This window comes from Eumetopias jubatus, unplaced genomic scaffold, assembly GCF_037043125.1.
Source record: "Eumetopias jubatus isolate StellerSeaLion01/CBP00866 unplaced genomic scaffold, mEumJub1_p1.0 scaffold_1, whole genome shotgun sequence".
Taxonomy (NCBI): Eukaryota; Metazoa; Chordata; class Mammalia; order Carnivora; family Otariidae; genus Eumetopias; species Eumetopias jubatus.
This window is the reverse complement of record NW_028274807.1, coordinates 125,529,637-125,544,822: the sequence shown is the minus strand read 5'-3', so window position 1 is coordinate 125,544,822 and position 15,186 is coordinate 125,529,637. Positions and strand designations below refer to the sequence as shown.

Here is a 15,186-nt window from a genome sequence, read left to right as displayed (position 1 = left end):
ACTTATCCAGTTTCCTTCAAGAGAATTGGTGCTGGGAAGCCCCCCATGGCAGATGTCTGTGTGTGGCGGCTCATTTCATCTGGCTCAGGGTTCATAACCAAACCGACAGAATGTCCCAGGGACAGGAGCTGTGAAGCCATGTCAAGAGGCTGGTGATAGGGGTCCCGTGGGCATTTTAAAACAAGGCTCAAGGTAGAGGAAAAGACAGCCAATGTCACGTGGATCAACCAGTATCAAAATCCGTGGGCCAAGAACTTGAGAAGGGCAGAGAGCTGGGAGGCTAGTCAGCAGTTACAGGAACCGTGGTGGCAAGGACAGGGGAACAGAGAGGGCACAGATTTGAAGCGGCATGCTTCCGTCTTCTGTTCCGTAAGAAAGTGGGCTATGTACAAACTGCACAGCTTATCCCAGTCCACTTGATAAATGGCCCCTGCCCACTTCAAGGGAGGGGGCGAGGCTGTGGCTTCTGCAGGACTAACACCCTCAATAGTCCCCTGAAGATGCAAGTCTCAGCGATCTCAAGGACGCAGCGAGGAGCTGAGGAGCAGATGAGGTGGGCTGGGACCACACTTAGCCACAGGGGAACAGCACGGCCGGCTCTGTACCGAACCAGCCCACCTGGTGTCCGTAGGCAGCCATCTTGGGAAATCACTCTCCCAAACCAATATATGCCCTCCCTCCCTGCCTGAGTGCCAACTGGGGGTCCCGAGAAGGCAGAGCTCCCTTCTGGGTTTCCAGTTGCTACCCCAACAGTAAGCCTGGGGATCCTCATTCCGCATGGGCTCAGGAGGGATGTGGGGCTGAGAAGCGGGGTCTTCTGCATGCAGGCGTTCTCATGGCTCCCCCTCACCCCTGCAGCATCCGTAAGCCCCGGGGCACCAGATGGTCAATGGGAGTGAATGCCTGGGTGGGGAAAGCGGGGCAGCAGCAGATGGAGAGGCCGCTGGAATGGCCGAGAGTAGCAGACGGCAGAGGAGACAGGGTATGGTTCGGAGTCCCCGAGCACTACCTCCTTCAGATCAGTATCTCCACCATGTCTGACAAGTCCTGGACTCTGGATGTAGCAACAGAGTCTGGAGAGAGACAAGAGCACAGGCAAACGCCAGCGAGCGTTACAAGATTGCCCTTTTAAATCCTGGCACATTTTTAAGATAGGATCTCCCTTTACCAACGTGGCCTTCCTCAGCTGCCCAGGTGCCTGGGTTCCCTCCCCTGCCCCCTCCCCCCAGCCCCCCGGCTTGGCCAACCGAGCACCAAGCTCTGCGCCCCCCAGCTCTCCACCCAGATCGTCAACGTCCAATGTGGAAGACACATTTATTTGTAACTTTCAACTGGCTGGAGGCTCGGACGGAGGGGGAGCCCTGAGGGACTGAGGGAGGCTGCAGCATTCTTCCCGAGCCTGTGGTTTTCTGGGACAGTGAGGCGCAGGCCCACACCCGAGGGCTAATGTGAAAGGGAAGAAAACATTTAAAAGGCCATCTTCTCAAATTTCTCTGTCTTGGACTCTTTTTTAAACAAACTCTTCTAACTGGAGATTGCCATCAGGTCACTCGCCAAGCTGCATGATCTTAGATGCTTAGATTGGCAATGAAATAAGGCAGGCTATGAAAGAGGAGAAGAAGCACCTCCCACGCCGGCGCGCTCCCTCTGAACTCGGGATCTGTCTGTGATCAGGCCTTTCAGTTCCTCCCATCCATGCATCCAACCAGCCCTCACGTCCACACAGAGGTGTCCCGCGCAGCCTGCTCACCGGCACTGTACACGGCTCCCCGTGGAGTGCAGTAAGCCACGGGGTCTGGGAACAAAGAGCCTGGTGCTCCAGCTCACACCCCGGCGCACCCGCAGCCCTGTGCAGCACAGAAGTCCCGGGGAGGGGCACTTACCCAGCGAGGCTGTCCTCTGGCCCCCACTGTACCCCAGGAGGCTGTCGGGATCCAGTCCCAGGCAAGCTGCCGCGCTGTCCGGGGGACTGTCGGTCTGGGTGCTCCCGTCTCTGCTCCCGTGTTTGGCATGAGCAGGGAGGGGAGCTGTGACCACTGGCTCCTCCTCGGGGGCCCGGTCTGCTGGAAAGGCAGGAGGCCGACAGTGACTGCCTCATGAAGGCAGTGGTAGCCCCATGAAGAACACCTCAAATTAACTGTACCAACTGGGGGTGCGAGGTGGTACGGGTTGCTCTTGATTTGCACGAACTCTGATTAAGATTCAGTACTCCTGTTTCCAAATAGGAGTAACTATCAGGTTGGACTGGTTTCCAAACCTCTTAAGTGGCAGAACCCTTCTTAGCGCGTTGAATCTTAGAACCAGTGGGGACTCTTGAAATTTCTGTGGCATCTGCTCAGATGGAGGAGCAGAGGAGCTTGCCTGCAAGGTACATCTGCCCAGGAAGCTCTATTTTTGCTGAGATGGCAAGTGGCTGGGATCCAGGGTGCTGGAATTTACGGAGATGGGGAGTAGAGCATGCCCCCTCACACCAGCAGGATAGCTGTGGGCTGGAGGGTCACCGCAGCCAGCGCGGAAGCTGGCTCCCTCGGACAAGGGGTCAGGAAGCCCCAACACCTCTGAGCCTCAGTTCTGGGAGCAAAGGCCTGACAGCAACCGAGCCCTCTACTTCTGCCTCCCACCCGCCTCCTCTCACCTGTAGCCAGCCGGGCAGGGGCATCCACTTGTCGCTCACTAGAGGAAAGACCTTGCCAGCCTTGGGTCCCTGCCGCAGCAGCCACGAAGACAGACGGCACAGACTTGGCGGGCCTCAGGGAGCCCTGCGTGGCCTTGCCCGGCTCTTTCCTGGAGCGCTGCTGAAGGACCTTGATCACCGCATCCTTCTCTAGGATCTGGGCATGGAGCACCTTCAACCTGAGGGGAGAGAGGCCATGCTCACATGGTCAGACCCGCAAATTCAGTGGCCTCTTACCCTCCCCACCTCATGAAAAGCTGGAGGGAGCCTTCAGAAATGTCATCAGAGTTCTGAAATCCGAAGCCCTGAAAACTACCAGTGCGTGAGGCACTGGGCCCTTCTTATGGCAGCAAAGGCAGGTCAAGGGGTAGGTTGGATTCATCGGATGACAGCAATGGCACGACCCTTGCCCGGTGGGGCAATACCCCAGAGCTGCTGCCCATCCAATGGGCTCAGCTGATGTGCTTGTGCTTTTGAGTTGGACATAGGTCAAACAGAAATCTTGTGGGGCCTCTGAGGTTGTTTTTGGAGAGAAAATACTAGCTATCCGAAGCCAGGGACCTAGTCCACCTTCCTTCTGGGGTGGGCACATGGTGTGAACTCAGCTGGAAAGTCTTACTCTCTGACTGACTGGGGGTGGGGGTGGGGGAGCAGGTAGAAGCCAGAGCCTTGGATGGCATCTGACACCTCCACAGCCAAGGTCCCCTGGGCAGACCAAGGAGTCGGTTGGTATCTCTGGGAAAGAACACGTGCGTGATGCCTGGTGTGCCAGACATGCGGGATCGACCCAGAAGCGTGAGGGACTGCTGAGTCTCGTGGCCAGAGGGGCGTTTATCAGGGATTAAGGGCATGGCAGGGACTGGGCAGTGCACCCCCCACCCCCACCTCAGGGAGGCAATGCCAATGCCCAACCTGCTTTCCATCTCCTGATGCCTGTGGCCGCCAGTGAGCAGGCCCTCGTTGAAGCTGCTGCTGGGCGAAGGCTGGGGGGAGTGGCGGATGAGGGTGGTGTCGCGCTGGGCCGCGGCCGTGGCGGCTGCGTCCATGGCAAACTGCCTCATGGCACGCTCCTCCAAATACTTCTGCTCCCACTTGGTCATATCCGCCTCTAGCGCCAGGATCTGCTCCTCCTTCTCCCGCAGTTGCTCTGACAGCCGCAGGGCACTGAGCTCCGGGGATCCACCACCGCCACTGGCACCGGTAGGCGGGCCTGCCTGTCTCTGTGGAGAAGGGAGCACTGTGATCAAGGGCAGAGGTTGGGGTGCGGTAGCCACGGGTCCTCACCCTTGCATGAGGGCTCTCACTGATGCACAGGGGCGTCCTCTGCCCTTCCCGGCAGACCTGCCCCTGCGCCCCGCGGCTACCAAAGATGAAGCAGGTGCCTTGGTTCCCCACACCCCCGTGGACAAGGGCGCAGGAAAGATCAGGCCTGCCTCTGCATAGGGGACCCAAGAAAGTATCCTCCACATTGGGAAAGGGGTACTCTTTAATAATTACACTGTGACAACTGGTGTAGACCAGGACCCATGTGGGCAGTCCAGGGCTTGTGGTCACTTTACCTCCGTGGGCACGGTAAAGTGGGGAAGGGTGACAGAACTCTATCTGGCGTGTAAACACCAGAGTTACTAACACAGCCCAAAGGGAGGATGGGGACTCAGGATCTGGGTTACCATCTGCCCTCACCATGTTGGGGAGACACCTAAGAGCTGGCTAGTCCTCTGCATCAAGGCTCCTGGGCTACCCTCTCTCGAGACCAAGGATGCTAAGCCCTGCTGCTGCTGAGGACCGAAGCCCAGGTCTTGAGTCCCCAAGGCTGGCACCTGGCCAAGAGGCAAAGCCTCTTCTAAGGCTGGTGGCTGCGGGGGTCTGGGGGCAAGGCTGGAACACGGATCAACCCGGCTTTCCAAGGGCGCCTCCACCTGGATCTCAGTAGGGACCCCCCAGGACTTTGGAACTGGCCTCCTCAGATGCCGCACTCCCCCTGCCAGCTCCCCGCATCTCCGAGCTCACCTGCTGTGCACGCAGGGCCTTGAGTTCCTGCTCTAGGCGTGTCCGCAGACGGAGCTCCAGCAGCTCCCGCTTCTCACAGGCCGCCTGCAGCTGCCCCAGGGCCTGCTGCAGCCGCTCCACCTTCTCCACATAGGCCTGCTTCTTGCGCAGCTCCCCCTCGGCTCGAGCAGCCCGGCCCTGCGCATTGCTCAGAGCCTGCTCCAGCAGCTCGGCTCGCCTCCGCTGGTCCTCGATGGCACCGCGCAGCAGGGCCGTCTCCCGCTCCAGCTTCTCCTGCTCCTGCTGTTGCTCGTAGCCTGCGGCGGGCGGGGGGTGGGGGAGGGCGGTGCTCGGTCAGAGACAGCAACCCCACGGCAGTCCCACCAAGCGCCTAGCGCATGCTGGGCTCTGCACCGAGGGCTGGACAAGCATGCCTGCCTCTTATCCTCTCCACAACCCTAGGAGGTAGGCACTGTCATCACCACCGCCAGGACATGCGGGAGGGACAGGTTACGTCACAAATAAATGGCAGCACTGGCCCCGGGCCCTTGCAGTAGTAACTGGGCCACACTGCCTCTCTGCTGGGACATGGACAGCCCCAAACACTGTCTACTTGTGCCAGGTGTCACCATTTCCAAAACACATTCATAATGTTCCTTGAGGCTCATGATGACACTAGAGTCTGGCCTGATAGGAACTGTGATAGGAACCCATGACAGATGAGAAGGCGCAGGTGGACTGCGACAGGACCATCGTGCCAGTGAGAGAATGAAGGAACAGGGAAGAGAAGAAGCTCCATTGGCTGCACCACGAGCCAGGCACGTACACATCTCATTCCCCTGAAGCCCCTCGAGGTAGGGTATGTGACCTCCAACATAGTGGGGAAGAAACACAGGTAACTGGTGCTGCTAAAGTGCGGACCCAAGTCAGCCTGGCCTCCAAAGGACCAGGCTGCTTCTGGCTGTGGTGGGAGGCCCCCATACCCAGAGGCCTCTCAAAGTGGGCTTCAGGACTCATTCTGTAGACCCAGGGGCCCCCAGAATACTGCTACATTTCCTTTCTTGGTCTGGGGGAACCACTGAGATGTAGGCAACCGGGCTCATAAAGAAATGCAAACTTTGCAGCATAATGAAAATGACTACAGTCCAAAGATTTGTGTCTAAGATCCTAGCTATCCCAACGTTTAAAATCACCTTTTGTGCTTGCCAGGAGAACTCTGCTCGGGGTCCCACATCACACTGTGGGGCCAAGCAAGACCCAAGCCAGACCATGCAGTCCTCCGGCTGATGCTCTAGGTGTAAATCCACCTCCCATGCACCTGCCCTTTGGGAATCCAGCCCGGCCCCCAACAGAGGGTGTCGGGGGCGGGGGGCCCGCCTTACCGGAGGGTAGAAGGGGGTGGGCTCTAGGGCCTGCCCGAGGAACTCAAAGGCACTGTCACTGAAGCAGCGCTCTCATAGTACAGTGGAATTTTCTGCTGTAATAAAATTGTTTTGTACTGTGCCAACCTGTGCCCGAGGGCCATGAGAGCCTTGTGGCTACTGAGCACTTGCAATATAGCTAGTGTGAGGAAAGAACCGAATTTTTCATTTTATTTAATTTTAATCTTTGGACCACAGGTAGCTGAGTACCTATCACATGGGACAGGTTCTGGAATAGAAGAGTGAAGGCTTGGGACCTGGGTAGGCGAAGGGAGGATTCATTTACTCAGGGCCCCGGGGCAGGAGAAGGACACAGGCAACCCAGGTCAGCTCCGGCTCCATCTGGATTTTTTCAAGGCCAGGCCCAGGCTGGCTTTACTCTTTGGTGTGGAGGGAAAAGATGAGGAAGCTCAATAATACTGAAATTGAGGCATCCAAAAGGGGCTGAATTAGCGTCTAAGGGGTGTGGTGGAGGGACGGTCAGAGAGAGTAGATTGCGGATTTGGGCCTAGGAGCAATGACCCCTTCCCATATGTGCTCCAAGAGCCCACAGCTTAACAGAATTTAACAGGCAGCAGCCTCGCATCCCAGTCTTACCATGACTGCCCCATCTTCTAGTCCCAGAGCCTGAGGCTCCGGCCAGAAGGAAATGCCCAACGGGAGAGAGCTGAGAGAGCTAGGCCTTTGGACTCAAGTCCATATCCCCAGGGAGGGGAGGGCAGGGCCAGACCAGAGCAGCCAAAGCTGGGGGTCTGTACCAAAAGCAGGCACTGGGGACAATGACCACACTTTCCTACTACTGTTGACTGACCCCAGAAAAAGTGAGGTCAACCCGAGACTTTTTCCCTGGGAGCTTTGTGTCTTCTCCATGGGTATTAAGGAACAAGGAAGAGCTGCTTGGCTTTCCTCAGCCCTTGGCGAGGGGTGGTGGTGGGGGGGCGGACCCAGCCTTATGTTTCCTGCAGCTTCCTGCTGCCTTGCACAATCTCTAAGGCCCTGGCAGGGGCTGGGAGGCCTCAGCCTCGGCCATCCCCAGCTACTGGGATGAAACCACGGGCTTGTCTTATCTGCTGGGAGAGCTCCTGGGCCGGGGAGGGGGCCAAGGGCAGGCAGGAAGGTTGAGCCGTGCAGGAAGAAGGGGGATACGCCTTCCGCCTTGGAGAAAGCCACCCACTCTGGCCCGCCAGCCCTGCCCCTTTGTCCCAGTCGCTCTGGGCCATGTGGGAGGAAGCGGCGGGGGGCAGGCCGGAGCGGAACAGCCCCATGGCCCAGGAATGCCAGGCATCCAGGTCACCCGTGGCGTCCAGATTAATGGCTCCAGTTAGGAGCCAAGAACAGCCTGGCGCTTCTCGCTCCCTGGGGAGCGGAAACGCCTCCAGTCCGGCCTCCCCCCACCCACCTTCGCCCCTCCGCTGCCGGCTCCCAGACACCTGCCTAGCGACTTCCTTTCTGTGGCAGCGTCGCACCCCCAAAGCCCACCCTCTCCTACAGGACACCCCCATTCTGCCTCTTGCCAGGAACCCATCCCCCCAGACTCCCAAGGGCTACACTGAGGGCTGCCCCATCCCTGTCCTTCACCTCTCTCCCAGGGACCCTAAGTCATTGCCACCTTGCTTGGCTCTTCCCGGCCCAGCCTACCTCCTGCTCAACCCCCACCCCCCCCAATCCCTTCAGTGTCGTGCCCCCCCATTTGCTGTCCTGGGCAGCTCTGTCCAGGGCTCTGGGCTCTGAGCCCTCCTTGAGGAAGGAAGAGGTGCTGCCAGCCAGAGCTCAGTCCTCAAGCTGCTCCCCGACTTCTGGACGCCCCATACTATCCAGGCCCCTCACACATACTAGGCTTCCTCAAAGCCACCCTCACCAGGACACCAGCCACCCCCATTCCATTTCTCTGCAAAGGCCCAAACACCACTACAGCACAGTAGGAACTTACTGCCTCTCTGCCTCTTCTGACTGCTAGAGCTTCTTCCTGCCTTCCTCCTGCTGCTGAGCTCAGGGTTTCCTTTAGTCCCACTCCATGCACCTCAACCTGAGCCATCCCACCGCACCAGCCCCCAGCCTGAGCTGCCCCTGGCTGGAGTATTTCCTCCTCTGGCCATCACCGCCCCTGCCATCCCCACAGAGCCTCTCTCTCAGGCCAGTGGGGACTTCCCAGTCACTAGTCTCCAAGGCCAGGGACACCTCTGTTCCCTTGAATCTGTGGTGAGAAGACCCCGCTTCTTTCTCAAGCTCAACCCCTCTCACTCAACCTCCCTGCCCTGGTACCTTCCAGCGCCTGCACCCACCCTCTGCCCAATTCCTGACAGGGGCTTAGCATGGTGCTGCTAATGAACAAATGACTGATTGAACAGACTAGTCAATAAGGAACTCATCCACTGTCTTCCAGAAGCCTTCCACCACCCCTGTTAGAGAAGCTTCCTAAACCCCTTCTTCAGACTGCACCTGCTGGTTAAGCTCCAGAAACCCGCTTTCGGTTTGTCTGTGGAGACCCCCACTTGGCCAGCTTGTTATGGCCCAGTTGCATCATGCTCCCCAGCTTCTCACATTCTAACTGGGCCCCCCTAACCTTCCCGCTGCCTGGAATGCCCTGGGGAACTCAGCATTCCTTCTCTCTGCTCCCACTTGCCTCCAGGGCTATCGGGCCTCCCCCACTGCCCAGTGCACCTTGAGTTCTGAAGGATGCTCTACTGACATGGCACCGCAGCCCAGCAAATCACTGCGCCCCAGCGGTCCCCTCTGGTACCCACTCATCTCTCCAATAAATGCAGAACCAGATCTTATTCTTTGGAAGCCACCCCTCCCAGGCAGGACACTTCAGGGCTGCATGCACAGCAGGCATTCAGTAATCCTGTGCTCGAAGCATCGCTTTGACAGCAGGGAGGGCCAATCCTCCTGTGTCCACTGTCACTGCCACGGTCTCACCACCCACTTATCTGTCCGGGCGTCTGAGCGGGAGCCCTACTCACTCTGAGCAAGCAGCTTGGCCACCATGTCCTGACTTCCTGCCTGGGCCTCCTGGGTCTTGGTTGCCAGACGGCGGTTGGCAGATTCCAATCTCTCTGTTTCAAACGAAGGAAAAATGTTTTAAGGAAAGATGTTCGAGTATCAGGTGAAGCTGCCTGCCCGGGTGTCCCCTGGGGTCCCGTCTATGGGGCTGCACCCTCCAAACCAGGGATGGGTTGATAGGGAAGCCCTGGGTGTGCTCAGGGCCTAATGAGGAGGGAGACTCTGGGCCACACCGGTGAGGGTTCCACAGGAGGCTCCAAGGCATAGGACAGACACAAGCGTCCCCCTGTCAAGGTGGCTCCCAAGGAGTTTCCAACTGGCCCCCTCTGAGCCAACTTACACTTATTTTTGCAGAGGGCAGAGATTCTGAATTCCTCCCTAGACCAGAGGAATCAAGGCCTCCACAGATGCTCGCCACCCCCTCACCCTGGCTGCCCTCTCTCACCTCTAAGATCCCTGTTGAAGTCCTGCAGCCTCCTCATTTCACTGTCCATTTTGTTCCGCATGGTCTTCTCCAGGGCCTCCCGCTTAGAAGAGGCTCTTGTCAGGCTCTCATGGGCCTCAGAGAGCCTCTGGATTTCACTTTCCAGCTGCAAGAGGCAGACAGGAGAGCTGAAGGAAGGGGAGAGAGCCCAGAGTGTGTGTGGCATCAGCGTCCCATCCACAGGCCCGGGCTGCTCTGCTCTCTCCAGCAGAAAGGGTGCGAGAGGAGAGGATCAAAGGCAACAGCAAAACAATCCAGGTGGCTATAGTGGGATGGTCAGAAGCTTGTGGCCTCCAGATACGAATCAGGTACTAGAACCAGCAAGCAAGGGTCCCCTCAGTTGTGCCAAGGTCCCGATGCTGAGTGAACCAGGGCCAAGTACTCTGGAAGTGGCTGCCTCAGAGTGACTCAGGACAGCCTTCCTGTGCCCGACATCCTTTTTGCTTTTGTCCAGGTTCTACTGAGAATCTGAGCCTGTCATCCAGGAGTGGGCACAAAAAGACTCCAGCCATGATCTGGGTGTGTGTGTGTGTGTGTGTGTGTGTGTGTGTGTTTGTGTGTGCGCGCGCGCGCGCTATCTGGGACACCACGGGACAGCAACAGGTGTGTGTGCGTGTGTGTGTGTGCGCGCGCGCTATCTGGGACACCACGGGACAGCAACAGGAGGCCGGAGGCCACCTGTCAAAGCTGAATGCACACAGCTGGTAAACCTTCACGAAAGAACAGGGGCACCAGCCCCCAGCCTGAGCTGCCTCTGGCTGGAGTATTTCCTCCTCTGGCCATCACCGTCCACTGCAGAAGGCCAGCCTGGCCCCAGCTGCCCCTCCCACTTGGCGGCTGGCAGGTTCCGCACGTGCTCCGAGCTGGCCTGGGATTCCAATAAGTAGCCCATTTTTTCCAAGAGGAGGGGCTTTCGCTTGGGCCAGGGCTGGCCTAGAACAGACTGGCTGTTGTGTGGGGGACACAAAGGGCTCTCTGTGGGAGGTGTCCGCAGGAGGGGGTGTGTGCAGGGAGCTGGTGAATGGGCTCTTTCTAATCACCACCAGCTAGCAACTGCTCACACCCCAGGCCTGCTCTGCTGGCCTCGAGGCTGCTCCCCAGCTGTCCAGAGTCAGTGAGGGAGGGCATGGGAAGGACGAGGGGGTGGGCAGCAGCTCTTCCCCCACCCCGCCCCTCTGGGGCCCCAGCGGGGCCTACCTTCTCCATGCGGCCGGCCTTCTCTGCTGAACTCTCCAGCTCCCTCTGTAGCCTCTCGTTGTCCCTCTGCAGCCTGGCATTCTCCCTCAGCACAGTCTCCACCTGGGCCAGGTGGGCACTGCCCGAGGTGGTGGCGGCGGCCGGGGTGCTCACTGGCCCCTCCCCCTCAGGTGCACTGAGGGAGCCTAGGGGGCCGTGGCTGAGAGCAGCTGGGTGCGGCGGCAGGGGCTGCTCCTGGGGCGGCTGTAAGTACTGGTACTGCTGTTGCTGCTGGAGGAACACAGGGGGCACCTGGGCCTGCAGGATCCTGGCGAACAGGAGAGACGGTGTTCAGAGGCTGCCCAGACCCCCATGGCTCCCAGCCCTGAGCAGCCCTGCCTGGGCCCAGCCCTCCTGGCACACTGGGCAGTCTCCACACAACACCAGGCAGTGACCAGTGGGGAAGGCCTTTTTCACACGACGTCTACCCAAGACCCTCAAGGGCCAAGGGAGCGGGGCTAGCGGGGGTTAACATCAGGATGCTTGTTTCACACCTCGTAGCACTGTGGCCAAGGCCCTGGGGATCAGCCTGAGTAGTCCTGGACCTTATGAGCAACCAGTACTTAAATAAGGCATCTTAAGCAATGCGCACTTGACCTTTCTAATCCACAGAAGGTTCTTTTTGGGTCTGGAGGCCACATCAATCATGACTGAGCACACAGCCACCCAGGCCCCTGGGCCACTTGGTGGCTGTTCTAAGCCTCTCACACTAGCACCTGCCAGTGCAGCACACCCACGTTTTTCTCCCTCCTATTTTGGGTCCCCTCACCCGTCACAGAAACATTTTTTAAATACTGTGGCTAAGGGCAGAGGGGTGAGATAGATGTTGGGGGGGAGGGCGGGGGAAGAGCCTGAGCTCCAAAGTCTGACAAAATCGGCATTCAAATCCCCGGGGTGCTGGCATGCCTCTGCTACATCATGAGGGTCAGCATTTCCAGCCTCAAGGGGCTGGCCAGGCCTACACAAAGCCTGGCAGGATGCTGGGCCTACAGCACGTGCTCCCACCATGGTGGCCCATTCTCTACCTCTCCCAGTGGTGACTGCAGCATACTGTCTGTTTAAAGAGCAAATGGGACCCGCACACTGGATCTTCTTAGGCACAGGGGCCCCCGCTGAACCACCGCAACAGCCCGAGTTTAGGGTCAATGTTCCACTGGCCTCTAGCAATGCTGTAATGTCACCCTCAGAGCCCCATTAAGGGAAAGAGCAAAGAGCAAGAGGCATGGGGGTGGAGGTTGGTCACAGAGCCTTTCAGGGGCCTTGGGGCTCCCAAGTGCAGAAGAACAGACTGCCTCCGTCCCACCAGGAATTTTCCAAGTCCCAGATGCTCCATGAGAATTGAATTCCACTCGCGGGTCCATCACCTCAGCACTCATGCCCTCCCTCCCCCCATAGCCTCCTCTCCCCTGCTCCCCTGAGGACCCTAGGCTATAAGAAAAGTCCCTCCCCCAGGTTCCCAATGAACAATCCTTTTGTGATCTCTATTTCTCTCACCGCCTAAGGTGGAGCTTCCAGCGAGAGCTGAGCAGAGGGTCCCCACTGGAATGCGCACTCTCCTGCACTGCTAAATGTGGCATTCCCGGGGTTGCTTCACCAACTTTCTCAACCCCCTGCACTGGGCCAGGCAGACACAACTGGCATTCTTTGGGGATGACTTAGCTCTGAGAAAGAATAGAGCTTTCCTTTCCCTTCACATTTGCTCTCCCTTCCCCTGTTCTGCCCCTCCCCACCCTCCCTTTTTTGTTCTCCTGTGGTCTACTTCCTTTCCACGATATTATCTTTTCCTGACAGGGTTCAATAAGGCTGCTCCAAAAGAAGAAACCCGCGACTCAGCTTCCGAAACTCTCCCTGACCAAGCTCTGAGAAAGGAGCTAAGGTGGGGGAGGGGAGCAGGAGAGGTGGACGTTGGAGAAAACCCACAAGGCTCCCTCCTCTGGTTCCCCCATACCAACACCATGGCGTCACTTGTTTCTCGAGAGCAAGGAAAGGCATCTATCCCAGGAAAAGGCCGAACGGTGGGAAAGCGGGTGACTAAATGAAGACTCAGCAAGCATGAAGAGAACCAGACTTCGACCTTGAGCCTTCCAGAGGAAAGGAGGCTGCAAATCCTCAGGCCCCTCTGATGGGGTTTCCGGGACCAGCACGCGGGGAGATGGGGTGTGTGAATTGAGCAGTGTGTGTCCGCTTCTCAGGAGGGGCCAGGCCAAGGGAGAAGCCTGGGGCAGAGCCGCATTTCCAGGAACCAGTATTTCTGCAAACCCTCCGGGCTTTCTGCCTCCTCCTGATCTCCTGCTTCCATTCTTGCCCCTCAGAATCCACTCTCTCTACCTGCAGCCCAAAGGACCTTTTTAAAGAGGTAAGCCAAATTGTATCCCCTAAAGGCTTCCCTTCACACTCAGAATCAAACTCTACATTCCCCAGCACCTTTTCCAAGCTCCCCAGAAAGGGGCTCGCCTGGACCTCAAGTCCTCTTCCCTAAGGGCTCCAGCCACCTGGAGCACAGGAAAGGAAACGCAAAGTAGCAAGAGGGCGGCTCCTGCCCTGGTGTAGGACAGGGAGAGGTCTCTAAGGAGGCCATCTGGTCCTTCCTGCCTCCAGTTAGCCGTGCCTGCCACTAACCCCAGAAAGCCGACTGTCCACTTGGTCTTAACAATCTCCAGAGGAGGAGGTCCCACCTTCTCCCCACTTAGCTTGGAAACAGTTTGGCAATGATTCCCAACCCTTGTCTTTAGCACGTTGTTTCAAAAACCTAACCTTTAACCCTCTGCTGTAACTGGTACCCCCCAAGAGCCCTAGTTACTTGACTGCTACAGCTAATTACACAATGGCATCCATCTCCAAATGAAAGCAAAAGACACCACTAAGTTCTCCTGTGACCTGGGCTAAGTCCTGCTCTCCTCCAGGCATCAGCCCCTCCTCCTTGGGAAGGAGAGGGATAGCCAACGGCCTTCCTCTGGCGCTTGCCAGCCATGGCACAAGGTGTTGTCTCGAGGCTCTCCACCCCGGGGGGGGGGCAGAAACTGCTGGAAGAAAGTCAAGAGCTTGAAAGACCAGGGTGGGCAGTTACCTGACTTCGGCATGCTGGAAGTGTGGGCTCCCGCGGGTGCGGTAGCGTGGGTCGGTGACAGCGGTGGCGGTCTCATGAGCTAGCATAACGTGTGGGTACTGAGGCGGAGGTCCACGGGGCTCTGGGCCCTCGGCGGGGGGGCCCCTGGATGCGGGGCCCTGTTGATTGCGGGCCAGCTGCGGGAAGCTGTGGGAGGAGCTCATGTGGCTGGGGGCCCGGGCACCGTTCCTCTCCAGGGACAGCTGCAGAAGCCGTTCACTCAGGGAGCGCACATGCCCATGGCGCAGCTCCCGCAGGGCCTCATCCTGACTCCGATGGCCTCCTGGGGCCCCTCGGGGATCCCGGTCCCCCACATGTGGCCGGGGCCCCACCTGCTGGGCCGCATAGTACTGTGAGTGGGCTTTTGCCTCTTCATAGGTGGGCAGCTCTTCACCCTTGCTGGGCTGTGGGCACAGCCGGTAGAGGGTGTTCTCTGCCAGGTGGGTCTCACCGCCCTGGTGCTCCTGGCCCTGGGGTTCCTGCCTTGTGGCTTGCTGCAGCACCTGAGTGTCCTCGGGTGCCAAGATCTCCACGGAGGCTTGGGGGCTCCCTGTGCCCCCAGCCCCACCCCGCAGGGCCTGCTGTTGGATGGCCAGCAGCGTGCGTGTCTCAGTCAGGTTGCCATAGCGTAGCTGCTCCTGGATGAGGCGGTGCAGGACTGTCCCGGAGGAGTCTTCCAGCGTCCTCATGCTTCCTTGGCTGGCACACACCCGCCTGGACAATGGCCGGGGGCACCTGGGAAGAGAGAAAGAAGAGCAATGAGGGGGAGCACGTGGGAAAGAGGGCACGGGGTACTTTCCATGACAGCATGGTCCCAAGCATAGTGTGAAAGAGTGGAGGGTCACACAAGGCTCAGTTGCCAACGCTGCCACCTACTGATTAAGGCAAGTTACCTAACCTTTGAGACTCAGTTTCTCCATCAGAAAAATGTAAAGACTAATGCTTGCCTCATGGAGTTGAAAATTCAGTAAGGCAATGGCTGCCGAGCTCCTGGTGCACTGTAAATCCTTGGCAGAGGACTGCCATTACAGTCATATTCACGGAGACTTACTAGGCCTAAAGAAAGACACCGGTAACCTCGAAGGTAATCAATCATCCAGGAACCACAGCCTCCTGCAGCCAGCTTCCCACTGAAAAGGCTGACGAGAGACTCCAGGGCAGGGGTAGCTCAGCTATAACCACTGAGCAGGCCAGTCCAGGGGTAGACAGGGCCCCAGTTTATTGGCAGGTGATAAAGAATGAGTCCAGCCTAGGAGAAGCCCTGGGCAAACAG

The 15,186-nt window shown here is 58.3% G+C and overlaps 1 protein-coding gene across 3 annotated transcripts; it reads right to left on the bottom strand.

The window, feature by feature from the left end:
• Window positions 1-1,014: 1,014 nt before the first annotated feature.
• AMOTL2 (angiomotin like 2) lies at window positions 1,015-14,602 on the bottom strand. 3 transcript variants are annotated; one of them, XM_028099217.2, is made up of 9 exons: window positions 13,875-14,602; window positions 10,769-11,075; window positions 9,533-9,677; window positions 9,048-9,140; window positions 4,685-4,980; window positions 3,587-3,894; window positions 2,636-2,853; window positions 1,884-2,063; window positions 1,015-1,073 (listed from the first exon to the last, which is right to left on the bottom strand). In XM_028099217.2, the coding sequence occupies exons 1-9, from the start codon at window positions 14,600-14,602 to the stop codon at window positions 1,015-1,017; spliced, it is 2,334 nt and encodes a 777-aa protein (XP_027955018.1). The 3 variants fall into 3 exon arrangements, with proteins under 3 accessions (XP_027955018.1, XP_087877287.1, XP_087877296.1); XM_088021161.1 differs by having other exon boundaries at window positions 1,884-2,060; XM_088021170.1 differs by having other exon boundaries at window positions 1,884-2,060; window positions 3,587-3,888.
• Between the last annotated feature and the right edge of the window lie 584 nt (window positions 14,603-15,186).

Excerpts from the sequence above, each read along its gene's own strand:
- AMOTL2 (XM_028099217.2), bottom strand. The coding sequence starts at position 14,602 with ATGAGGACGCTGGAAGACTCCTCCGGGACAGTCCTGCACCGCCTCATC. Across the intron at positions 9,141-9,532 it reads CTTCAACAGGGATCTTAGAG|AGAGATTGGAATCTGCCAAC; the intron begins GTGAGAGAGGGC and ends CGTTTGAAACAG. Across the intron at positions 2,064-2,635 it reads CCCTGCCCGGCTGGCTACAG|CAGACCGGGCCCCCGAGGAG; the intron begins GTGAGAGGAGGC and ends CTGCCTTTCCAG.